We start from the raw sequence: 18,370 nt of genomic DNA on the forward strand, positions 1-18,370 counted from the left end.
TTTGAGGTAACCGGGGTGTGGAAGGGGGAGGGGGATATTTTCTGAAATAACCCGAGAGGAGGGGAGGGGGGTATTAGGAGGAAGGGGAGGGGGTATTTTCAGGTAACCGGGGTGTGGAAGGGGGAGAGGGGGGTAAAATGTCTCCGGGGGGGGGGTAATTTTCTCCGAAAAAACTGCTTCCACAGTGGAGGGGTGGATATTTTCTGGAATAGCCCATTCCTGTTCATCAGTTTATTTACCTCTTTACAAATTCTAGATAGAAAGTTTCATACAGAATGTAGGCCTACTTAACTTAGTAGATGCCCGACTGTCTTGGCTACAAGTATATTCTGCTATCATGAAAACTTACAAATACACAGGAAAGATATTAAAAGTATTTGACAGCAGACAGTCGAATCGAAATGTCAACACTGCTATTTTTCGCTGCAAAGTTGTATCTTCGATAAGTCAACAAACGAAGCGGTCTGTCCATTTTGTTTTGCCTCCAATTACGAATAAATTTATAATGCTTAAATTTACAGCTACATGCAGCGGATGGAGTATCAAATATAAGGCGAAATCTTCTGAAAACAGACTCCAAAGAGGTGTCAGAAAATGTTGAAATGTTGTCCAAACCTTTTCTTTGGATCAAAAGAGTTCACTTTAATTCGTTGACAATTCGAATCTCGGCTTTACCATGAAATAGTACTGCATCCCAATAAATTACTCCTGCAGCAAACGAATCAAGCTTAACTACCTTCCGTTTTTCACAATACCCGTTTATTCTATAGCGTAACCACTTTTGGTCCTCTACACCCCGACATAGTGGAACATAACCTCATCAGAAATAGCAAATACTCATACATAATTGTAGGGATAATACACGTTTTTTGTGTATTAACGTCTGCAGAAGCCCGCGGGATTGTTTGTGACCGAGACCGAAGGTCCCTGGCAAAGCATTTCAAAAATAAAAATCGTGTATTAACAGCACGTGAATTGCCTTGTTTGCACACGATTTTTCTCCCGTTTATACATGGGCGGATCCAGTGAAAAAAAATTGTTTTTATGCAAGAATGTACCAGGGACGTATGTATGTATTTCTGCGCAGACTGATATTTGGCATCTGCATCTTGTTTCTTCCATAATAACATCTTCTTGTAGCATTATAGATACAATGTAATCCATAGTATGTTTAGCTGTATCAGTTTCCAACCCCAGACGTACTGCCCCCACCAATGTACGCATTAGCTTCTCTTAGAGTTTACTCCCTTTACAAAGCGTCTGTTCAGTTATTGTAAATAACTGTGAATAAATAAGTATCGCATGCAACTTTTGCTATTGCCCGTTTTTAGGTATTATATTAATGATTTTTGTAAGTATCAGTCGGTTTGTTTTTACCTGATTGTTCGCAGAATTCATATAATAAACCTCGAAAGCTAGTCACTAGCTTCGTACTCATCCATACTCTGTTTGTTCGTACTCAAAATAATTCGAATGTAAAGTTGTTATTCTTAAAATAATTGTGTTCCTGTTTATCAATTTCTTTAGTTATATGCAAAATTATGTGCAATGTAACGTTTGTAATAACTAAAAAATAAAAATAAGATGCTCAAAAACCTTCAAATCACGCTTTTAGTAGTGTTGTTGTTATGTGTGCCCCGGTTATGGATATTTAAAACATGTTTACCGTTTCCAAGAACAACAAAAATGGTAAATAAAAAATGTACCGGAATCGTCAAGTCATCACATATGAAAACAATGCATTTAGTCGTCGTGTAATGTCTTTTATGCAAGAATAGCGACAATACACGTTTGTTTTGTGTATTAACGCCGGCAGAAGCCCTTGGGATATGTTTGTGACCTCGACATTCGGTCTCGGTCACAAACAATCCCGCGGGCTTCTGCAGACGTTAATACACAAAAAAACGTGTATTATTCCTACATTTAGCCTCAAGGAAGGAGCTTGCTCTGTTTTATTTATTCAATGTTGAGCAAATGAACCCTGCGTTTTCCCACATCTTTGCTCCCTTATTAAAAAATAAAATCACGGTAGAAACTCCTTACTTGGCTGACATCTATCTTCATGTCAGTGAATTGACATTTGGGATCATATAAAATATGGACTCAATAACAATAGGTGTTGGTGTTAGGTCATTTCTAAATGTTCCGATTCTATTTCTGTTGCACTGTAACTCAATATTACGACGAATATATGATAATCAGCTTAAATAAATGTTACATCCGAGCTCATTTATCACATCTATCGTACTCTAATATTCAAACCATTGTGCTCTCTAATTATCACCTATCTTCGTCACAGGTGACAGTAGCGTACCTAGGATACAGTATGGGTCCATGAGCCATATACACTTAAATATATCACAATTATTATGTTTTCTAAGAAAGAAAAAAATGCCCAAAAGTCAATTGAATTTTTTTCTGAATACTCTTTCAGAAAAATCTTACTTCAAAGCCCAGTTGCAAATCGTTTACGCACAGCGAGCGAGCAACGGCGTAAAAAAGGGTAGTGTTTTCTCTATCCGAATAAAACCCACACATTTTTAGCAGCAAAGTCTTCCCCCCTAAAACACACCAAGCACACCGTACCAGTTTAAAATAACGTTATATCCGTTCAGAACAGGCTAAATACAAACTAAGGAGACCGAAAATGAGGTTCAACCCTACTTTTTTTACTTGCAGATCCGCTATTTAACTATTTCACTTTTGCAAATTATCTTCGCCTAACATGATTATCGTTGACAAGACGGTAGTTGTAAAGAACGTTTTCATTGGCGGAGACAGTTTAGGGATTTCAAACGTAGCGATAAAATCTGAATAGTACCCGAATATAAACAAACAGCTATGGTACACGAAGATTATTTACCAAATTTAAATTAAATAGCAACTGGTAAGTAACTAAGTAGGACTGAACCTTATTTTTTAGTCTTGTTAGTTTGCATTTAGCCTATTCTGACCGCTTGTAACGCTATTTTAACTGATGCGGTGTACTTGACGTGTTTTAGTGGGAAGACTTTGGTGCTAAAAATGTGTGGGATTTATTCGGATAGAGAAAACTCTACCGTTTTTACGCCGTTGCTCGCTCGCTATGCGTAAACGGTTTGCAACTGGGCTTTGAAGTAAGATTTTTCTGAAAGAGTATTCACTTGCCCAAAAGACTGCCAACAATTTGTAAAGAAATATGTTTTTGAAAAAAGATTACGGACCTGGAAGCAATGTACATGTCAAAATGCACCTTTCTAATGGCTCATTGTCACAGGGGCAAAAAAAATTCAAAATGACATTTTGACATTTTTTTCCTTAGAAAACATAATAATTATAATATATTTAAGTGAATATGGCTCATGGACCTATACTGTCTCCTAGGTACGCTACTGCCACATGTGATCTTCGTGGGTGAAACTAAGAATTTTCCGAAACTATATGTATTTGTGAGATATTAATGATCGAAACAGAACAATGCACACATTTTGAAATCCTCTATCGTGTCTCTCAAACAGTTAAATGTCAAAGCGTTCAATTACGAGCTGAACACCATCTGTACAAGAGAAACAGGTGCCACGGAAACCAAAATCGTGCGTGTTCGGAACCTGGTAGGGCTTATTAGGAAAGATGTTTGAAAGGTGGCGAGGGGTTAATACTTCCGAATACTTATATTGTTCGATTAAGTCACACAGTATGCTGTAATGGGACATACGGGGGCTCGTAAAATTGTATGCCTGTTGTCATATGAACTTGACAACACTGAAGTCTCGAAATGCTATATCTTGCACGTCCAAATCTTATTACATTCCAAGCTATATATCACTAGACTGTCCCTGATCTGTGCCATTGGACAAGAAGGTAAGTATCAATGGTTTTGTAGTTATATACAATTAGTAAACCATGCAATGAAGCTCAGTCATAATTTTCTATAAAAGAAACTTTTCTGTCAGGAATTAATATTCTTTTAAGTAACAGCTATCAGTAAGATAAGAATGCCTTTTAACATCCATTCTAATTTTTTAGTTTATACTAATTTGTTTTAGCTCGATAGTGAGGAAAGCTTCAAGCTTATTGGAACCACTCTCGAGTCCGCTTCCTGGAAAAAAACAGTACTGGTGTTAAATGAGAAGTCATGGTCGTGACCCCAGTGGGGCTCGAACCCACGACCCTGGATTGAGCGGCCGACACCTTATCCACTAGACCACCGCTTTCTACTTATTTGTTGGAGCGCATACATTTATTATAATTATGCTACCTTCTATGTAGTCTGATATAAACCCTTGGTATGCCTTAGATCAGAATTCATTCATACGAGAATGAATATATTGGTGAAATAATTATCTCTTATTTCTGTCCAGTGGAATTATTATTTTCTGAAGAGATTTTTATCATGTTTTTTTTCCAGAAATATGTATAAAAAATCGATGTTAATTTCCGTTTTATTCATAAATTAATGAGCGTTCTGTTCACCTGAAAGGTAATCTACGTAATACGGCCTTGTTTCAGGATTAAATTGTCTGTGACAATTCAAATTACCCAGAAATCAGTATATATAGAGAACAGTTTTGTTTGTTTCTGCGTAAGATCAAAATATATTTCACCAAGTGAACACCATATGCAATATTTTAATGTAACTTATGGTGTTCACGAGTGAAATATATTTCGATCTTACTTGCAACACAAACAAATGTACTTTTCATTTCATATTTTGACTAAATTTTCCCATTTTTTTAAAATATACATGTATTTGGTATTTTTCACTGAGAAAATGCCAGATGTATTTCAGTGTAATATTTCGAAAATTAACTGAAAAAACATGTAATAAATAGTAATTCCACGTCTGTTATAGAGTATTAATCTGACAAGCAAATAAACAGAAGACAGATAATTAGACCCTGAGAATCAAGTAGAGTAAAATATCATCGATCTGCTAGAATTTGACAAGGTCAGCATTTTTCTCCTCTTCTTTTCTGCAACATTTTTCGTTCATCAAAAATCCAAAATAAAGTTTCTTCTATCAAAATGTTAGATATAAGAATTTTTGTTCTTGTATGAAAGTTTGGTGGGTGATTGCTGTTGTATTTTATACACATGCAGACAGTTAACATTTCTTACAAAATGTGAGTGATACTCCTATTTCTTTCATTATAAGACTATTTTTGACGAATTTAACAATATGAATAAATTTAGACGTTTTAGCAAATTTAATGTTAAAAATGTGAAAAGTTTGGCTCATGAAAGGAGCTTATTGTATAAGTATTTGACAGAGATATGGTTCTTTTGTATATTATTTCCGTTAATCATCCGCTGTTCATAGTCGCATTAAATTCCCTTTAGAGGAGTCAAAATTACTTTCTTCTTCTTCTTCTCGTACGCGACTACACTGTCAGACCAGTAGCCTCGATGAAACTTGTGGTTTGCCGCAGATCCTCAATGCCTCCATACAGTTTCTGGTGGATTGAGGTATCTATCGGCCAAGTCGCAGCTCGCTCCTGGTCATGCCTTTTACATCAGTCTGTATTTCTTGTACATGTGAGAATTGAGCTTGTTGTGCCCTGAGCGGAGCCTGACCATCATCACTTGTTCAGACCGATCAAGGAGATGAAAAGCATCTTCCTCCATCCTTGGTCTCGTAAGTGCCTTGATGATGGCGACTTTCTCCTTGTAACTCACAGGTTCTGTTGGTTGTCCTAACTGAGCTCCTAGCTTAGCCAGTTTGTCTGCCTCTTCATTGCCTTCAAGTCCACAATGGGATGGAATCAACTGAAGTGCTACTTTGTAGGTTATACTCAGGCTCTGCATTCTCCTGGCTAGCTGCTGAGCTTTATTGTTGGTCAAAATTACTTTAAAATTATCGGAAAAGTACGATATGGGAGATAACTGTATCATTATTCAGGGTAGATTTATGGTTATTATCCCTTTTAATTCCTCTTATTGACATAAATTATACGAAATTACAATAAATTCCCTTCAATAGATTTAAAATCAATCGCTCGCTTATAAATTAAATATTTGAAAAATTATGTACAACTTGAAAGGTAACTATTATCTTAATAAAAGGAGAGTCATGGGACTTCTGGCCCCACAGGTGTTTGATCCGTTCAGTGAAACATCTTCACTGCTTTCAGGGCTATTAAAGGAAACTCTATTTTTTACTGTCCGATAGCCACATGTTCAGTCAAAAAAGGGAATTAATTTGTCAAAATAAACCACAGAATTTTGGAACCTCACTTGATGTGTTTATTTGAATTATGATACCTGATGAGTGTGAATTTCAATCCAATGCACGCATAGAAACTATTGAAGAAAACTACACTTTTGGGACATTTTCCAAGTTCAAAAAGGAATATAATTTTGTCAACATAAAAATCATAATGTTGGGACCTGGCATGTGAACTTGTCTTATGTCCCTTACAAGCTGTTTTGGAGTTGGAATGCAATACACTCTTTGGATTCAGGTTTTCAAAGAAATCAATAATTTTGATACATTTTCTATTTAAAAAAGAGGAAATTAGTTTGCCAAATATCAAAGGCATAGATATGTAACTTGATGTTTAAACTTACATTATGATGGTATACGTTTCATCAATGTCTACGACATGGTTTTAGAGGAGATGTCGTTCGAAGAAAAGTGCGGACGGACGGTCGGACGACGGACGGTAGGTGATCTTACCCAAACACTTTTTTTTCGGAAATGAACGCCTTACTGCGACTCCAAAGACTTTTGTCTTTGCTAAAGTTTAGACGAGGTCCGTGCGGGCGGTAGTTGGCAGGAAATCGTAGCATGCAACGCAGTTTTCCCGTACTTGGACTCAGTGTTGTAGTTCATTCAGTTTTATTACAAGGCTGAACACCACTAAATCCGGCTGTTCTGTATTTCATATAAAATGCACTTACTTTATAATGGGTTTTCGACATTTTCTAGCATATCAGATTTTCAGAGACTTATACTCCCATAAAGAACTATATCGCTACTTTAGAAAAGCAAAAAGAAAAGGGGGCGTTTTTTTTATATAAGAAAAATACAGTTCGTTACATACAACCCGCTGAATTTACTCCTTTTCGCTTCTTTCAATTTCTCTTTTCGAAACATTAAATTCTTACGACGCCGTTTTTACCTAACATGCGATAGGAACATACCGATTTCAATAGAATGCAAAGTGATACATACTGAAACGCGGTAGAGTAAAAGTAAACATGTTGCTATTGAGAAAAGGCATCAGGAAAGCAAAAAAGATTAGCATTATTTATATTTGGACTACTTGTGACCTGCGGAGGCTTACATTTGTTTTTGTTGTGATCGGCCTACAATAGAAGTCAACATAAGCTGGTGCTAAGGGGTATAGCAAATGTGGCCGAGAATTTTACATATTTGAAATTTAATTGCCCTTCATAAATCTGCCACATTTGAATTTTATTAGGATTCCAGCTTTTATGAATTAAAACCTAACAAAATTGAACTTTTACTACATTTAATCTGCAATAACCAATTGTTAAATAATCCAGATGAAATACATCAGAAATTCAAACAGAAGATCCTAAGTTAACTCAATTTAATGGCAAAACATAATACGTAGGTTAAATGGCGGGAAACCATGACAAGAGTTGGAGTATTTTCATAGAATACAAACTTCATGAAAAGCATGACTTTCATGATTATCACAAAAATCATGTGGCCAACATGAAAATCATGTAGTTAAATCTTTGCTCCAATTAATGTTATGACGGGAAATATTACAACAGTGGGAGCATAATAATGGAAAATAAATATAAAACATTTGCTCCAAAAGAGCAGCAATAAACACTTTGCTCCCAATACAAAGTAAGACAATTTAGCGCACTCGCACTTTGCGAGACCTCCGCAGGACAAAAGTTACTTTTTTAATTGTTCAATCTACTCAAAATAATCCTTCTCAACTGAACTGGACTGATCAATAATGTTTCCATTTTCATTATATATGCTATCCCTTTGGAATGTTAATACAAATATTTCAGTTTTCCTTCGATTAGGCAACTTTTGAACGTTTTCTTCGTCATCACTAATCACTATGACATCGTTTTCTATCTCCTCATATTGATCATTTCCGTCATACCCGTCTTCGCCAAATATATCATCACACTCACGTCATTATCGACTTCACCGCTATCATTCTGACTATTATGCCCATTAACAGATAATGTCTCACCTTCTTCATTATTTTCCATATCTTGATCAGAATTTTCTCTACTTTCACAAACATTACTTTCAGAAACACTGCTTTCTTGATTTACTCCATCATTTTCATGACTTACACTGACATTTTCCCTTAACACATCAGAATCATAGTAATCCAACTCACTAATGTCATTAGCACTTTCATACGCATTACTGGTTTCAACTGCTTCTTCAATAACATCAAGCACAATTTCATCACCTTGATAAACATCCAAATTCTCAATATCTTCATTTTGCGAACGTACATCCACATTTTCATTCTGACCATCGAATTCCAAATTACCACAATTTTGAATAATTTCACCATTTTCTTCATGACCATTCATAATTTCCACATTATCCACAACACTAAAACTACTATCCGAAACACCGCCCTCCTTTCACACTGAATATCATCATCATTATCTTCTTTGTCAGTTATATCTTCCACTATAGGATTGTATCGCTCTCGTTCAGCATCACAAAGTAATTCCGTATCGAAATCCTGATTCAAATCATCATCAATCGGATCATTCCTGATATCTCCTCATAGGACGATATTTCAGAAGACGACTTATCAGTTAAGTTTGAATGTACACCAACTGTCCTTTCCAATGCGTCCAGCCTCGTAAATTTATGTACTTTTTCTAAGTGTTAATAAATTTTGCTTTGGAGGTAGGCTGAAGACCAATGCCTTGGAACTAAATGCTTCTCAGTCGTATGATGTTTCAAGTTACGTTTCTTGGTAAAACATTTTCCACATGTATCGCAATCATACATTTTTTTCGCTATCAGCGATTAACTGTAAGCATGTAAACTCAATGACAACTGAGCTGCGAATGATAAATTGTATGTGCTGCTAGTTCTCACTTTCCACGTGCAATATTTGCAATGGTACCTGATTACTATATAACTTTGCTCCCATTTAGAAAACACATAGCACGTAGTCCACGTGCATCACTAATCAATGCTCCAATTCAAAGTGATACTGGGTATTACTATTTAGAGTATAAAATAGAAAAAGTGGAAACTCCACAGGTCGCTCAACACAACAATAACGAAAATGTTGCAGGCTCGGTTTGATTAAGCCTGTTCATGGACGGTAGTTAAAATGCGTGCTACCGTCCACGCCCTCTAACCCGGGTTGAGCAGAACTTAACATTTACACATGCTAAAAGTACAAAAAACAATTTAGAGACATCCGAAGATGTGTTCATACGGCGGTGCACATGGAACCTTCAATGCCTCACTAGCGTGTAATTCCATGAAAAGCGGCATATGGTCCCCAGTTAAAATAATGGGTTTGCCCTAAACGAGAAAACAATGAGCAGAACTAAACAAACTGGAATTTAGAAAGGGGATCTGAGGTTATGGTGCCTGCATATCACAGGAACTGCCAAAAGACAAAATTAAAAAGCAGGCACCATATCCAAGGGGTGATTAAACAATACCCAAAGCTATGAAAGCGGGAGTATTGGAACCACCCAGGCCGAAATGTTCATGCTGAGAAACTAAACAGTACCAGAAACACGACATAAAAGTCGTGCTGAACGATCTGAGAAGATCGAAATATAACAGCCCTGATTGAATGTACGGGGAGACTTTTTACGGCCGCCACACGGCACAAACAACGCTGCTGTGATAATAAAATAGAAAAAGTGGAAACTCCACAGGTCGCTCAACACAACAAAAACGAAAAATGTTGCAGGCTCGGTTTGATTGAGCCTGTTAATGGACGGTAGTTAAATGCATGCTAAAAGTCACACTTTTGAAATGCTTAAACCTGTATTATTTAACACGTCATTTTATTTTCAAATATATATGCTTGCGTATTTACACAGTCATCATTTTCGCATAGTTGCGACCATCCCACGAAGAAGTCATGTAGTGAAATTATATGATACTTTGCAAAATGTTCATTGCTTTTTCTGCTGCTTTTCTTTTAGGTCTTGATGCGGAAATTTCACATTCTTTCACCATGGACTGCTTACTCTTTTTTATCAATGATTCGCTGACTATTGAACCTGAAATTTCTATTGGAAACAGCAAATTTAATGGTCTTCTTAGAATTTGACCACTTGATGTCTCCAACTGAGCAGAACGGATTTTTCCGTCCTTGCTTACTCTTAAGTCTGTTAATTTTCCAAATTTCCAATGTCCTCGCGGAACATTATCATTTACTATCACTATATCTCCGACACTCGGCGATTCATGTGATTGAATTCTTGAAAAATTTCCTTTTGTATTGTGACCTTTCCCGTAGGCTTGGCAAATATTCATCTCGCCATAGTATCCAAAATCTGTTTAAGAGTTGTTCCCCTTTCTTCCATATTTGCAATAATCGTTCAGCTGAACTTACGTATGGTTTGAACTCTGGGTCGTCACTGACACATTCATGTTCTAGTATCCCAGTTTTTGGATTTAAACAAATAAAATGGCTTGGTGTGATAGCAATTGATGAATTTATATCTTCTCCAACACATACTATGGGTCTTGAGTTAACAACAGCTTCAACTTCTTTTAAAAGTGTGTACATCTGATCTGGCATTAACAGTTTTCTACCAATTGACTTTCGTAATGCTCTCTTTACAATCCCAACAAGCCTTTCGTAAAATCCGCCCATCCAAGGAGCTAACTCTATTATAAAAGTCCATTTCATACCTTCATTTGAAGCATAACTCTTGTCATCTTGTAATAAGTTTGTCCATACCAATTTGATGGTTTCACTAGATAGTCTGAATTGAGTGGCATTATCACTAACAATTTCCTTTGGGGTACCCCTTGTTGCAATAATTTTTTTCAGGCATAGAAGAAAAGTACTAGCTGACATGTCCCGTACTATTTCTAAATGCACAGCACGTGTTACAAGACAGGTAAATAGACATACCCATACCTTTTTGGATTCCTTGTTTTCTTTTATATACAGTGGTCCCAAATAATCTAATCCTACATAGGAGAATGGTGTAGACTCTGACACACGTTCCTTTGGTAATGGGGCCATTTGAGATAATTTGTATGGACCTCCTTCCATCCGTTTACAAACTGTGCTCAGTTTCAGTATAGTGCGAATAGTTGCTCTACCACGTGGAATCCAGAATCTATGCCTAATTTCACTCAATGTTTGCGATACACCACAGTGATGCATTATTTTATGCACATTTTTAACTAACAAATGCGTAAACCTTTCTTTTCTTGGAAGTAACATGGGATACCTCGTTGCTTCACTCAAATTAGCACATTCTAGTCTTCCCCGACACCTTAACATGCCACACTCATCAATAAATATATCCAATTGTCCAGCCAGGCTGTTTGGACTGTTCAATGCTATGGAATTGTACACTTCTTCGAAATGTTTCCTTTGAACATGTTTTATCCACAAATTTTCTGCTTCTTCTAAGGCATCGCTAGTGGGAGTATTTCTGTCGTACTTTCGTCCTTTTAATTTTCTAACAAATCTAAGACACCATGCTGTGACTCTTATTAATTTTGCTGCAGAAGAGAACCAGCTTGTATCTAATCCAAATGGTGTATTCTCTGTATTCGTACAAGTTACAAGTCGCCTTTTGAGCTTTCTGAGATCTGCAGTCTGCCATCACCATTGTTAATCACACTGTCACCAACTTCTTGTTTCTTAACAACAGATGTCTGTTTGTCGGTCAGAGAGTTCACTTTGAACTCTTCTGTGTTCGTCATCAATTCCATTCCTTCACATTTACTTTCCTTCTCTGTTCTATGCACAAATTTGAACTGTGGCCATTCATGAGTCGGACTACACAACCACTCTGGTCCATGCCACCATGTTTGATCTTCAGACAATATTTGTAATGTGCAACCCCGACTAGCTATATCTGCAGAATTGTCTTTAATGTACACATTTCGAAAATCGATGTTGTTATGACTTCGTATTTCCTTAACACGGTTATTTACAAACACCGGTAATTGCTTCTCTGACGATATCCACTGGAGCACACACTGTGAGTCTGTCATCAAAACCACGTGATCTAAAGGAAGCTTAATTTGCTCTTCTACAAACTTCATAATCCTTACTCCTACAAGAACTGCCATCAGTTCGTCTTGGTATTGTCATTCCTTTGACGGGCGCTAGTCGAATTTTTGAAAACATCAAATCTGACTTACTTGCAACTCCCTTTGTTTGTATAAGATAAACTGAAGCTGCATATGCTTTATTTGATGCATCCGTGAAGCACACTAGCGAATATTTAAGATCTTTTGCGTCGCCTGGACTATGTACATTCCTGGATACTTTCACACTTTAAATTTGCTCCAAGTCACCTTTGATTTCCTTCCATTCTTTAATTTCTTTTGAATCTTCTGGATCTAACATATCATCCAAATTTTGCTTTTTATTCCACATTCGTTGAAGAAGAACTTTTCCCCGCATAGTAACAGGTGAAAATAATCCCAAAGGATCGATCACAGAAGCAACTTGTTTCATAACATTTCTTTTTTGTCATTTTAAGATCCTTTTTAAGAATGATGACGTCGTTTAAAGCAAGCGTGTCATTCTTGCTGTCCACAAATGACCCAGAACCTTTGTAGTATCACCGACTGACCTATCGTCATTTGGTTTAGCTGATCTGACATCATCACTATTAGTCATCCATTCACGAAGGTTCATTTTTCCTTCGTTGAATATGCACTTAGCGGATTTGTACATGTCGACTGCTTCATTCACAGAATCTACCCCAGTTATAACATTATCCATGTAGATGTTCTCCATCAGCTGTTTTGCCCATTTCGTTTTATATATGTCTAAATGACATTCAACACCCAGGAGAAAAGGACTAGAAACTACACCGAACGGAACACGACAAAATCGATATTCTTGGATGTGCGTCTCGTCCACAATAGGTGTTTCACAATCCTTTAGCCACAGAAACCGAGTGACATCTCTTTGAGATGGCTGCGATCCTGTTTGTAGAAATGCCTTTTCCTTATCAGAGACCATCCCTATTTTGTGTAATCGAAATCTCATAAGTATGCCACATAGGTTATGAAGCAAAACAGGGCCACTTTTTAAACACTCATTCAAGCTTTTGTGTTCTTTTCTTGTTTTCGCTGATGCGTTATATACAATTTTTAATTTTGTTGTTGCTTTCGCTGGAGTTATAACCACATGATGAGGTAAGTAATGTTTAAAACCATCATTTTGTGTACGTTCGACCTTTTCAATCATTCCATTTCTCAACTGATCTTGAAATATGGCATCATACCTTTTCATTAGTTCTGGATGCTTTTCAAGTTTATTTACAAGTGACTTTAGCCTTCCTTTCGCCAAACCACGATTTTCTGGAAGGTCTGGTAATTCTTCTCTCCATGGCCAGTTGACTTGGTACCTGGTACCTGCCATTTTCACATTTAAGGGTTTCTCTAAAATTTTCCATTGCGCTTTCATCCTCAGACTGATCGATTTTACCTGTAATTCCAATTGCCTCAATATTCCAGAAATCTTCCAGATTTGGTTCTGTAGGTAGAACATCATCAACGTTCGTAAACAAATTCAGTTCAGTGACACTATTTGCGTACGTTAAGATCAACATGTTAATTTCCCTTGATTTGACATCTGTTTCATAAGTATTTGTTCTACCAGACAAAATCTAGCCTAAATTTGAAGACAATAAATACAGGCCCGGTTCCACCTCTATTTTGTCACACCGAATGATGTCTAAGTAACAGTCATTTCCGACTAACAGATCCAGTGATATTGTTTCACTTTCCTTTGGGATTTTATCCGCTAGACACAAGTTTCGTGTAAGTTCTTTGAACTTCATACGTGACTGAAGTTTCACTGGCTTGCGGGTTATTGTTCCAGTTAATCTGGCACAATATTTGTTGTCACAATCATGTACTGTCCGTTCTGCAACTTTATACTTACTTTTGCTTATATGTTCTATGAGAGCCTGAATCCAGAAGTAATCGAATTTTTTACAGTTTTAGCCAATAGGTACTTTGACATTAGTCTTTGCAGTTTGCATCAGCACTGTTTCATCGTAAGAAAGAAGTCCTATTTCCTCTGGCACTTTTTCCATATCTGCGTACCTGGATACTCTTAATTCCCCAGAAAGGTGAACGCTTTCTATCGGATTATCCCTTTTGAATTTCTTTTCACACAAGCTCCTATGGTGAACATTCATGACACCACAATAAACACAAGGTTTAGAAGATTTACATTCACTTGATAAATGTCTTTCTTTGAAACACCTGCAACAGCCTCCTCTAATCCGCTTTTTGCGATCTTCAGTAGATGTATATTTCGGACATTCGTCACTCCAGTGTGGTTTTCCGCAATATCTGCACTTTGCCGATGCCTTTTGCTTTTTCATGACCCTTTGTTGCTCACTAGCGATTAATGCTCCCGACGAAGCTCCTTGGCTTACAGGTTTTATGTAATTTTTAAGACCATAAGTAAGCTTCGAGATTTGATAGTTTGCACCTTTGCTGATTGTCCTTTGCCCCATTGTATCAGTTTTTTTCAGCCTTTTCTTTCGCCACGATATATTGACGTAACAGATCACGAAGCCTACATACGGACCACTTGCTACCAGCTCCCTTCATAATTTCAAGCTGAAGAAGAACATCGGAGGGTAATTTCCTTCTTATCATTGAAACAAACACCTCTTGATTTGTATCTTGTTTCAGATCTTCAAGACTTCGAAGACGTTTCTCACTTTTGTCAAGGAAGTGCCTTAAGCTCTCCGTTGAATTTCTTGCAGGGACAATATCTAACAATGTTTTATAATGCAGATCAATTACTTCTGGGCTGTCACCAAACCTTTCCTGCAATGTACGGATAGCTATTTCATAATTTTCATTTGACAATGACAGACCGGCGATAGCGATCCTTGCTTCACCCGTAAGCTTACTTTTAAGGCAGTTGAATGTATCAATTCCGGAAAGACCTTCCTTCTTGTGTACAGCACTCTCAAAGGAGTCCCAAAATTCTATCCAGTATAATTTGTTTCCATTGAATGATGGTATATCTAGTTTCGGTAATTTCACTGCCGACATCTTAGTGTCCACCTTGCTCTGTTTATCAAGTATTTCCTGATGCAATTTCATCTGAAATTCAAACATCTTATGCATTTCTTCACTATCTGCAGTCTTTGCACTTATATTTTCTTCTTTAAGCCTTTTATTTTCCTCCTCTTCGATCTCCTTAAATCGACCCTCAAATACTTGAAGCTTGTAATACACCATCAAAGCTTTTTCCGATAATGTTGAATCTTTTTCAATGATTGATGCGGTGTGTCTCATCTGTATCCCCAATTGCCATTGCTAATTTCTCAGACTGGTTCCCAAGCTTTTCAAAATATGAATTAATTTTCAGTTGGGTTTCTCCTACCTGCTTCCGTATAGCTATGCCTTCGTAGACTGGTAAATCCATTACATCCGTATGCAGTAAATCCAGTCCGCTTTGTATTTCCTTCTCCAATGCATTGTATAATCTCGTGCGTACTCCTTTAAGGTACTGCAAATTACTCGCCATGATGATTTATTTAATACACTTCAGCACTTATCGCCTTTAAATATTTCCCTTCCATCAAACTCCTATTTCGAACACATCAACTTTGAACACAACTTTTAGATCCTTTCACACACTGGCACTTCCGTGAATATCCCTTTGGCACCATAATCCAAACTGAAACACACGGCACAACGAAAAACTATCAGCTACTAATATATCCAAATTTATTTTGATTACACAACCTTGAAACACTTTTAACACTTTTAATCCATATTTTTCTATTGTCATGGTTCCCGGTTTCCGGCGCCATAAAATGTGGCAGAGAATTTTACATATTTGAAATTTAATTGCCCTTAATAAATCTGCCACATTTGAATTTTAATAGAGTTCCAGCTTTTGTGAATTAAACCCCAACAAAATTGAATTATTACTACATTTAATCTGCAATAACCAATTGTTAAATAATCCAGATGAAATACATCAGAAATTTAAACAGAAGATCCTAAATAACTCACTTTAATGGCAAAACTTATTGCTTTTATAATACGAAGGTTTAAATGGCGGGAAACCATGACAATAGTTGGGAGTATTTTCATAAAATACAAACTTCTAAAAAAGCACGAATTACATGATCATCACAAAAATTATGTGGCCAGCATGAAAATTATGGAAATCATGTAGTTAAATCTTTGCTCCAATTAATGTTATGGCGGGAAATATTACAACAGTGGGAGCATAATAATGGAAAATAAATATACATTTTGCTCCCAATACAAAGTAAGACAATTTAGTGTACTCGCACTTTGCGACAGCAAATTCCGTTACAGACTCGATCAAACTGAATCTATATTTTGCTTGGTTTCGTTCGGTGCATTATATTAAACAGCGTTACACTAACTACTTTTTTTTATTTTCTTTTTATGGATTGTTCAGTATTTGTTTTATTCGATGAATATTCGTCCATTGCACAGAACAAGGTTAAATAACCTAAAAGTATTTATTTGAATTGTCCCATTGTATCCTATACGTAAGGTAACCTGAGACATTTTAAGGACCTTTTTGAAATTATGGAATACATTTTACCAATGGAGATACATCATTAAAATGAATCCTGAAACAGTAGCCTCGAATGGCCTAAACTGCGAATGGGAGTACCGGTGTATGCAGGGAAATGTAACCGTGTCTCTCCAACTATCAAAATGTGCTGAGTTTCTGATACTTATCAGATTATACACACATTTCTACCTTTGATGATAAAAAGTCAACAAGATATGACATAAACCGCATGGTGTTGCTATTCCCCTATTGTCTACTTTCAAGTTTACGTTGCTTTTGAAAATAATACTTATACAACCACATGTACAGTACTGTCGCCTAGGGTTTCACAAGTAGAGTTCATATCAATGTTTATTCCGTATAAGGATGTTACACTAATTGAAATGATATTCATCTTCGACATCTATTACTAGTTTCTTTTGACAAGATACAAATATATTACGTCTGTATATCACATCTCAGCGGAGTGATTTCAATTTGTTTCCCCGACGTTACTGACAAATTAGCATGCTTCATCCGCGATTTATATAGAAGCAATAAGCATGGGTATCTCTAAGTCAGACTTATACATAATGAATAAATTGTAATTGAATATTTCACGGCGGTTCCGTATGTCATCTGGGACATTTTATCTTTCGGTGTATGAGATATGTTCCTTTAAATCAGAGGGAAAGATCGGAACTGGCTGCACAAGATTAATGGGATATCCAGACAATTATCGGTAACTTCACGACCTAGTGGCCATCCAGACGATAAACATGCAAGTAATGCCGAAAATAACTGAAGGGAAGTACATGCTATAACAACAGTTTTCTTCATTATTGCAGAAACGTTGATTTTTTCCAGCTAAGGGGTCGCAAAACTGAATGTTCTCCAAGACACGGTTAGTCCATTGCGAAAAAAATATTGAGGATTTTCAGAGAGGATAGGGCAAATGAATTACAGAATCCCCACCTGTCTCCCAAGTGGTGTGGGAAATCGTATATCCAAATGACACTCTGCCAAATAATCATGTTTTGTATTACTCAAACAGCACTGTTATAGTATTTTAATTTTTCAATGTATAGGGAGTCATATTCGGGTTTGTACATGTACATGCTTGCATTCGTATACAGCTTCTCTGTCCCAAGGAGCTGTATAGGAAAACGTGTCCCGAATACAGCTCCCCGGGGAGCTATATCCGAAGGAAGCTATATAGGGTGTGACATAGCACTCCACGGCCGACTCGCTCATTTATATTCATATGCAATCCAGTTAATTAATATCGGTTTCAAAACACTGAAGGCTAAGAAATTGCCAACTGATTTACACCTGGATGCAATTGCAGTTGGTCGTGATCTATGCATATTAACATTGTCCTTTCCACCGCAGAATGTTACCTGTTCTGACCGAATTTCTACACCGTATAGCAAATGGGACATTTGATTCACACATTCATTATTTTCATCATAAGAGATATACGTTAAACTTACCCATATAAGAAGATTATGTTACGGTCGATCTTAACTGATCAACGTCTCAGAAACGGCTACCAGTGTATGTCAATCTGTGTAACATTTTATATGTGACTCAATCGCAGCTAATCATTTTTAAAACTGCTTGTTGAAACTATTATACACTGTTACTTCCAGAAATGTAACTTTCTTCCAATC

General features: G+C 36.7%; 3 protein-coding genes across 3 annotated transcripts; all 3 read right to left on the minus strand.

Annotated features, from left to right (window-relative positions):
- Positions 1–10,385: 10,385 nt before the first annotated feature.
- LOC128555857 (uncharacterized) lies at positions 10,386–12,241 on the minus strand. The gene is made up of 2 exons (XM_053539626.1): positions 11,773–12,241; positions 10,386–11,710 (listed from the first exon to the last, which is right to left on the minus strand). Exons 1-2 carry the CDS (start codon positions 12,239–12,241, stop codon positions 10,386–10,388), a joined length of 1,794 nt encoding a protein of 597 aa, XP_053395601.1.
- Positions 12,242–12,683: 442 nt separating this feature from the next.
- LOC128555858 (uncharacterized) lies at positions 12,684–13,547 on the minus strand. Its single transcript, XM_053539627.1, has one exon. It carries the CDS (start codon positions 13,545–13,547, stop codon positions 12,684–12,686), a length of 864 nt encoding a protein of 287 aa, XP_053395602.1.
- Positions 13,548–14,659: 1,112 nt separating this feature from the next.
- Positions 14,660–15,451, minus strand: LOC128555859 (uncharacterized). Its single transcript, XM_053539628.1, has one exon. The coding sequence runs from the start codon at positions 15,449–15,451 to the stop codon at positions 14,660–14,662; it is 792 nt and encodes a 263-aa protein (XP_053395603.1).
- Between the last annotated feature and the right edge of the window lie 2,919 nt (positions 15,452–18,370).

The sequence above is a fragment of the Mercenaria mercenaria genome, chromosome 3, assembly GCF_021730395.1.
Source record: "Mercenaria mercenaria strain notata chromosome 3, MADL_Memer_1, whole genome shotgun sequence".
Taxonomy (NCBI): domain Eukaryota; kingdom Metazoa; phylum Mollusca; class Bivalvia; order Venerida; family Veneridae; genus Mercenaria; species Mercenaria mercenaria.

Bases quoted from the DNA above. Each gene is read 5' to 3' on its own strand.
- LOC128555857 (XM_053539626.1), bottom strand. From the start codon at position 12,241: ATGGCAGTTCTTGTAGGAGTAAGGATTATGAAGTTTGTAGAAGAGCAA. The intron at 11,711-11,772 runs GTGATGGCAGAC...GTACGAATACAG, and splicing joins TGACAGTGTGATTAACAATG to AGAATACACCATTTGGATTA.
- LOC128555858 (XM_053539627.1), bottom strand. From the start codon at position 13,547: ATGGCAGGTACCAGGTACCAAGTCAACTGGCCATGGAGAGAAGAATTA.
- LOC128555859 (XM_053539628.1), bottom strand. From the start codon at position 15,451: ATGAGACACACCGCATCAATCATTGAAAAAGATTCAACATTATCGGAA.